The sequence below is a fragment of the Mus caroli genome, chromosome 8 (genome assembly GCF_900094665.2).
Source record: "Mus caroli chromosome 8, CAROLI_EIJ_v1.1, whole genome shotgun sequence".
Classification (NCBI taxonomy): Eukaryota; Metazoa; Chordata; class Mammalia; order Rodentia; family Muridae; genus Mus; species Mus caroli.
The window spans coordinates 75,351,078-75,359,384 of NC_034577.1; the positions used below are offsets into that span (position 1 = coordinate 75,351,078).

The 8,307-nt window shown below is 52.3% G+C and overlaps 1 protein-coding gene across 3 annotated transcripts; it reads right to left on the minus strand.

Annotated features, from left to right (window-relative positions):
• Window positions 1-434: 434 nt before the first annotated feature.
• On the minus strand, window positions 435-2,408 carry Misp3 (MISP family member 3). Of its 3 annotated transcripts, none has more exons than XM_029480850.1 (4): window positions 2,323-2,388; window positions 1,350-1,929; window positions 917-978; window positions 435-698 (listed from the first exon to the last, which is right to left on the minus strand). In XM_029480850.1, exons 2-4 carry the CDS (start codon window positions 1,891-1,893, stop codon window positions 684-686), a joined length of 621 nt encoding a protein of 206 aa, XP_029336710.1. In that variant the 5' UTR covers window positions 1,894-1,929; window positions 2,323-2,388; the 3' UTR covers window positions 435-683. The 3 variants fall into 3 exon arrangements, with proteins under 3 accessions (XP_029336710.1, XP_029336709.1, XP_021024901.1); XM_029480849.1 differs by having other exon boundaries at window positions 1,350-1,979; window positions 2,323-2,384; XM_021169242.2 differs by having other exon boundaries at window positions 1,350-2,408.
• Window positions 2,409-8,307: the final 5,899 nt, after the last annotated feature.

The window sequence follows — 8,307 nt, forward strand, 5'->3', positions numbered from 1 at the left end:
GAACTGAACTCGGGTCATTTGCAAGAATAGCAAGCACTCCTTACCTTAAACCATCCCTCCAGCCACCCCTAGTATGTTTACACTATTGTTTATATCCCTAGAGCAGGAAATACAACTTCATAGCACCTCGGTCTAGCAGCTCCCTGAACACAGAATGCTTTTGGCGCCTATAAAAACTGACATCTGGATACCAGAGTGGAGTCTGTGGGCCGGTGAGCAACATTTTGCGTTCTCACCACCAGGGGGCAGTAGGGCCCTGGCCTCCAGGCCCGGGTCCGCAGTCAGTCCAGAACAAGGAGACCAGAGCGCGTTTTGAATTCCAACATTCCGGCGCGATCATTGGGTGGCTTTTCCAAACGTTCTTCACCTGCCAGCCTCCGCCCACCCAGACTAAGGAGGACCCAGTAGAAAACAGCTTGCACTGAAGCCCAGAAAAAGGGAGGAGGAGTTTATTTTATGTTTCACTCATAGGTTTTGCAGGTTTTCCAGGGAAAACTAGAGAATTTTATGGAGAAAGGTGGTTAATTCCATAGTCAGTATCAAAGATGGGCTGGATTTCAAGTTGCCATTAAAGAAAGCTAGCCCTTCCCTCTCTAGGCCTTCTGCTGATCTGGAGAGTAACCCTACCCTGGTTCTCCAAAGGGTATGTTACTTCTGTCCGCAGGTCCCAACCTTCATAGACCTCAGGGTCTGCGCTCCTAGAAGGAAAAGGGGAAGAGAAAGAACACCCTCAGGGAGAAGTTTGGCCTCTAGGCCTCTATCTCCTCTTCACTCTCTGGATCGCGTCTAGGACTTTTGAGTTTGGGTCAGAGTGGCGCTCCAGGGGACCAAGAGGCACCTTCTCCCTCCACCCCAGTGCCCAGGCGCTGCAGGGAGGGTTGGGAGAACGACAAACATCGGAAAGGGAGTCTCCCACCTTCTCAGAGGCCCGTCTCCGCGGAGGCCAGATCACCGACAACTTTCCATCTCCCCTGCTCGCTGTGAGGGAAGGAACATTCAACCGCGGCTGCCCCTCCTCTTGCCAGCTGGAGGATGGCCGCACCCCTTATATACATACAGGTGTGCACCCCTCCTCCCCATGGAGGCCTCCACCCAGTTCTGAGGACCCAGAAACAGGAGTGAGGCAAACTCAACGTAGAGAGGAACCCGAATACTACAGAGGACCCGAGAACTCCAGAAGTCAAAGTTCCAAGGTCTGATGGATGTGGGGGATCCTCACTCCAGGTGTGGGAGTGAAGAAAAGAAGGTGAACCCCCAGGAGAATAGTTAAGGGTCTGCAAGCCTACAGATGAAGGATCACTGGAGGTGGAGACAGCTGGAGCTCTAGGGCCCAGGGGGGAACCGCTTACGGGTGAGGCTCGGCGCTGGCTCCTCGACCTCGGCGGCGCCGTAGATGCTGCGCCGCTGCAACTGCAGCTCCCGCTCGCGCTCGCGCACTCGTCGCACCTCCTGCTCCAGCAGCGACGGGGCAACGAGCGGTGGCAACTGCCCCAGTACCGGACAGCCATCCTGAACGGCGGGATGCAGCCGGCCTCCGGTCTCCGGCTGCCTCTGCAAGCCAGCTCCGTCCTCCGCCGCAGCCTCAAAGAAGCGCTTGAGTTCGTCCAGCGGCTGCGGCCGCCGCCCGGCGCTAGGCTCCGGAACCGCGGGGCTCGCCAGCGCCGCCTGCCTGTGAGCCTCGCGTTCGATGTCTCGTTGCATCTTCGCGCCCGCCCGAGCGCGCTCCAGGGCGCGCGGCAGCGGAGTACCGGAGCCGGGCCGGCTGAGCACCGGCCGCACGCGCAACTCAATGAGTTCCTCGCCCGCGCGACCCGGACTCAGACCCCGGCTCCGGCGCAGGCTTTCCTCGCGCTCGCAGCTGCGGCGGATTTCGCGTTGGATGGGCGTCTCCATCTGCAATTCCGCCCGCGCCGGTTTGGATACCGCAGGCTTCGGTAGAAAACACACCTGGAGGTCACTGAGCCGAGACAGGGGCACAACTGCCCCAGTACTTCCGTTATACTAGTGCCAGGCGGCCCAGCTGTGGACCGCCCGGGCGCTCGGTGGTCTGCTCAACTAGCACCTGCGGGACCTGGCTCTCTGGCTCCAGAGTCTGCAAGTGCTCCTCTCCAGAGGTTTCCAGGACCTCACTGCCTCCCCCAGCAGCCCTCCGTGCCCTGGCTCTGCGGCTCCCGGAACACGTAGCCTTCAGGCGACCCCAGGACTCCACTCTCGGACACCCGAGGACATGGATGTTCGGAGTTAGGCGCCCTTTGAAAATTTTAGTTCTCAGAGCCGGATTGAGATGCCCAAATAGGTAGGACACGGTGCCCTGCGCAGTACCTGTGGTTACAGCCGCCGCCCGAGGTTCTTAGGCGTCGCCAGCACTTTCCTTTGACCCGCCTCTGGCCTCCAGGAACGTCCCCTGGGGGCAGGACTGGGCACCGCCCTCGTCACCTGCCAGCTGGATTCCAGTGGCCCTGGACCCGCCCTATGGGCCAGGGCTCCTCCACTGCACTCCGGATTCCCGCCACCTGAACACACGGGTTGACTGAAGGGGTGGCTTCTTCGGAAAGGGCTTCCCAGAACTCTCTACCCAGGGAGTATGTGTCGCTCTTTCCCTCTGGTACCACGCTGGCATTTTGGGGTCTTGTTTTTCTGTTATTTTGTTTTTTTCATCACTTTCCGGAGATCTGACCTCTAGCGGAGCGCCGCGCTGATCGCTGAACCACGACCTCCTTACAGAGTGTTTCCCCGGTCGTCTTTCGCTGACCTCACTAGTCTAGGTCAGCAAGTGCCAGCCTGCGGCCAGCGACACCGCTCCCCTCCCCCGCCCCCCATCCCATGATCTCCGGCCCTTCTCTGCACACCGATCGCTGAGGCAACACAGCTCGAGTCCAACCCGAGGGTCGCCCCGGGGCCGCCGCACTGGGTGCTGCTGCTACCCGGGGCTGCTCAGCTCTGTCTGGTTTGCAGCGGCGCTGCCGCCACTCAAAACCCTGGGGCAGATCCCCCACCCCCACCTTCCAGAAAAGCCCGCAAGGCATTGGCAGCCAAGTGTCCAGCTAGAATGAGCGGTGTTTGAGGGCACAGACATTACAGGACTTCCGGGCCTCAGCCGAGCAATTGTGGCTGGAAGGCGGTCAGCTTGGACTAGGTTGCCCAGGAGGCCCAAGATGGGGCAGAGGAGTCACCGGGTTAGCGGGAGGCAGCAGCGACCTTTGTCTGGTGCCCAATCTATGTTTCGGGACAGGGTCGATGACCCAGAGTGAGGGCTAACCACTCGTAGAGACATTTTCCACTCGCCCTTGTGGAAGCCGGCTTTCACAAAAACCGGCCCACCCTGTGTTGTTCTATAGTAACTTAGAAGAAAGACAATTGCCTAAAGAAAATGGAAAGATTAAATGGGATTAAAAGAGCGGTGGCACACTTAGCACTCAGGAGGCAGAGGTAGAGGGGTCTCAGGCCAGCCCCTATTCTCCGTAATGAGTTCCAGGACACCTGCATTTCCAGTTCTTGCTTCACCAAACAAATAAATGGAAATAGAGGGCTACACAATCCCAACTACTTGGTCACCCTTTTCAGTCTGTCCTTCTCTTACAACCAGCCTCAAACAGTGCCTCCTCTTGGGTTGGAAAGATGGCTCATCAGTTAAGAGCACAGGCTGGGGGGGGGGGGGGGGGGGGGGGNGGGGAGAAGAGCACGGGCTGCTCTTCCAGATGACCAGGATGGTTCACACTATCTGTAACTCCAACCTTATGGGACCTGACCTCCTCCCAAACCCAGGCACTGTCCCAACATGGTGCACAGATATATGTGCAGGCACATGGCTGATATACATAAAATAAAAACAAATAAGGGCTGGTGAGATGGCTCAGTGGGTAAGAGCACCTGACTGCTCTTCCGAAGGTCTGGAGTTCAAATCCCAGCAACCACATGGTGGCTCACAACCATCCATAATGAGATCTGACTCCCTCTTCTGGAGTGTCTGAAGACAGCTACAGTGTACTTACATATAATAAATAAATAAATAAATCTCTAAAACAAGCAAACAAACTTCTTTAAAAAAATTTAAAAAATAAAAACAAATAAATCTTTAAACAATAGTAAATTTAAGGGCTGGGATGATGGCTTGGTTTGTAAGGCACCCATGTACAGGACTGGGGACAGATAGGAGGACAGGAGGATACATGGAGCCCCCTGGCACCTGGTCTGGCCTCGTAGATGAGCTCCAGGCTCAGCCAGTTCTCAAAAACTAAGGTGGAAGCCAGGCAGTGGTGACAGACACCTTTAATCTCAGCACTTGGGAGGCAGAAGCCAGTGGATCTCTGAGTTTTTGGTTTTTTTTTTTTTTTTAAGATTTATTTATTATATGTAAGTACACGGTAGCTGTCTTCAGACACACCAGAAGAGGGGGTCAGATCTCATTACAGGTGGTTGTGAGCCACCATGTGGTTGCTGGGATTTGAAATCAGGACCTTCAGAAGAGCAGTCAGTGCTCTCTTAACAGCTGAGCCATCTCTCCAGCCCGATCTCAGAGTTTGAGGCCAGCCTGGTCTACAGAGTAAATTCCAGGACAGCCAGGGCTACACAGAGAAAGCCCATAAAACCAAAAAATAAACAAAAGACCTGAGGTGGAAAGTGATAAAGGAAGACTCTTGACATTGACCTTTGTCTTTACCTAGTCAGAGACACACACACATACACATACATACACACTCATACACATACATACACACTCATACATACACACACACATACATACACACTCATACATACACACACACATACACATACATACACACTCATACATACACACACATACACATACATACACACTCACACACATACATACACACTCACACACATACATACACACTTACACATACATACACACTTACACATACATACACACACATACACATACATACACACTCACACACATACATACACACTTACACATACATACACACTTACACATACAGACACACACTTACACATACAGACACACTCATATACATACATACACACTCACACACATACATACACACTCACACACATACATACACACACATACACATACATACACACATACACACACATACATACATACACACATACATACACACTCATACACATACACACTCACACACTCATACACATACATACACACTTATACACATACATACACATGTACACATACATATAAACACACACACATACACACACACACACACACACACATACATGCCAAGGACCAGCCTTGGAGAGGGGTTCTGAGGAAGGGGTGTTTGGGAGCGGCAAACACACACACACACACATGCGCATGTTACTTGAGAGACTGGGGATGTGGCTCAGCAGAGGGCTTCTCTAGCATGCACAAAGCCCAGGGGTCTGTCCCAGCGCTGCTATGGTGGTGCATGCATGCCTGTGATCCCAACACTTGGGGTAGAAGCAGGAGAGCCAGAAGCTTATCTTTGACTATGCAGTAAGTTCGAGGCCAGCCTGGGAAGCTGTTTTAACAAATACTTTGTGTCTATGAGGCATGGTGTACTTTTTCACTTCACCTCATGGCTGTGGTCTCTCAGTCCAGGCCCTTGATGCCCAATCAAATGACCCTTCTACATCAGTACCTATGACTCTCCCTCCCTCCTTCCCTCCCTCCCTCCCTCCCTCCCTCCCTCCTTCCCTCCCTCCCTCCCTCGGGAGGACTTGGTCCTCCCTACCCTTTCCCACCTGGCTTCATCTAACTTGGGCACTGTTCCCTTCTCACACTCTGGTTCATTCACTGATGGCTTCTACCAAGGTCATCGGGTGGGAGAGATGGCAAACAGGGCATTTCTCCTGTGATTCTCCCTCAAACCCACTGGCCACCTTCAACCACACACCAAGCAGTCTCTAGGGATGGGACAACAACTGCATACTGCTAAACTAGGATACTGTATTATGTGAAAGGTGGGGGTTCCTTCATTTAGCTCTGTGGTTACTCTTTGTATACTTTAGTTTTAGTTTTGGAGATTTTTATGAATATGCATGTGCACACGGATTTATTTGGATGACTGCTGATACCTTTGGGTCTTCTGGAGCCCAAGTTACAGTCATGAGCCACCTTGAATGGGTACTGGCACCAAACCAGGATTTTTTTTTTTTTTTTGGTTTTTCCAGACAGGGTTTCTCTGTGTAGCCCTGGCTGTCCTGGAACTCACTTTGTAGACCAGGCTGGCCTCGAACTCAGAAATCTGCCTACCTCTGCCTCCCGAGTGCTGGAATTAAAGACTTGCGCCACCACTGCCCTGCGAGTTTCTTTTTTAAAATGTGTTTTATTTTCATTTATGTGTAGGTGCCTGTTGGAGGCCAGAAGAGGGCAGCAGATCCCCTGGAGCTAGAGTTACAGGTGGTTGTGTTTTGCCTGACAAGGGTGCAGAGAATTGATCGCTGGTTCTTTGCGAGAGCAGTGAGCACTCTTACCCACTAAGCCATCTCACCAGATGTTATTTTTGTTTTGAGACAGGCCTCACTGTGTAGCCCTTATAGGCCTGGTGCTCAACACGCATACCAGGCTGGCCTTGAACTCACAGAGGTCAGCAGAAGCCTTCAGAGTGCCCAGAGTAAAGGCCTATGCTACCATACCCAGCTGTTGTTTGGTTTTGTGGTGTGACACTGTTCTTGGGGAGACATGAACAAACATTTACTCACCCCAAGTACAGAACCAATGACGGCAGGCCAAAGTAAGGAGACCACTAAAGTCTAACGTGGTGAAAACAATATGTTTTATTGGGGTTACTTAGAGGAATATGGATGAAGAGTTAGTTACAGGAACAGAAATGACTCAAAGACAGCTGCATTACTGAAAAGCCGAACACAGCAATGGTGACAGCTCAGTTTCAGAGGGTTAATGTCCATGACCATTATGGCAAGGACCATGGTGGCAGGCAGACAATGAGAAAGAGGGAGGGAGGGAGGGAGGAAGGGAGGGAGGGAGAACTAACCAGGAATACTATGGACATTTAAAACCTCACACATCCCAGCCACAGTGACATACCTCCTCCAACAATGCCACACTGTCTAATCCTTCTACCAACTGGGGACCAATATTCAAATATATAAGCCCATGGGGGGGCATTCTTATTCAAATGGTCACACTCACTGTTACTAAAATTACTTACCTTGGGGGAGATATAAACATCACCTACACCCTTCCTTCTTTGTCCCAAGACAAACCAAAGTGTGATCCTACCAAAATTCATGTTGGGGAGCCAATGAATTTCCAAGACTTAGAGCAGTGAGTGAGGAGTTAGGCCTGCATCCCGGATGCAGGCTTCCCAGTGACTGAGTAGATGGGGTCCTCTCCTTTCATCCTTCCCCAGCCCCTCCCAGAAACCCAGAGGACACATGCAATCCGAGCAGAATCCACAGTCATCAAAGCCATCTGCCCCAGATGGACACTTGGAGGTGTCCAAGTTTGGGCTAAGAGGACAGTCCTGAATAACACGCACACAGAGGCTGCCCATGGCAATGCACATCCACACCACCAGCGTGGCGAGGTGGGAGGGGCTTGAGGCCAGCTAGTCCGGAGCATGCGCAGCAGACACAAGCGATCCTGTCTCAAACAAGAGAGCAACCAAAGACCCACACAGGAGATTGGTCTTGTACCTTGACAGGTGCAGCATGGCACTCACATGTGCACACACACACACACACACACACACACACACACACACACACACACTTGGATTTTGTTGTTGTTGTTGTTGGTGGTGGTGGTGGTTGGTTGATTTTTTTGAGACAGGGTTTCTCTGTGTAGCCCTGGCTGTCCTGGAACTCACTCTGTAGACCAGGATGCCCTTGAACTCAGAAATCCGCCTGCCTCTGCATCCCAAGTGCTGAGATTAAAGGTGTGTGCCACCACTGCCCGACCACACTCGGATTTTTAAAAAGCAACTTAAGAGTCAAGGCAGATGTGCTCTCACGCACTTGTCACTTCAACTTAGGAGGCTGAGGCAGGAGGATTGAGAGTCCCAGGTCAACCTGGGCTACACTGCCTAAAACCAAACCAAAGCCCCAGGACTTGCGGTCCCCTCTCAGCTGCTTCTGGATGATCGCTGAAGCCCACTAGTTCTGCCTGGAAGCATATGCTCACTGTAAATGCTTCCTGCCACGCCTGTCCCAGCCAACACCCTGTTAGCCTGAAGGTGTTCCTCAAACTTGAAATAAAAATCCAAATTCCAGCCGGGAATGGTGGCGCACGCCTTTAATCCCAGCACTCGGGAGGCAGAGGCAGGCGGATTTCTGAGTTCGAGGCCAGCCTGGTCTACAAAGTGAGTTCCA

What these genes read in the sequence shown, in the direction of transcription:
- Misp3 (XM_021169242.2), bottom strand. Translation starts at nt 1,893, where the DNA reads ATGGAGACGCCCATCCAACGCGAAATCCGCCGCAGCTGCGAGCGCGAG. An exon ending in GCCAGCGCCGAGCCTCACCC is followed by an intron (nt 979 to 1,349) that starts GTAAGCGGTTCC and finishes CTTCCCTCACAG; the next exon opens with CGAGCAGGGGAGATGGAAAG.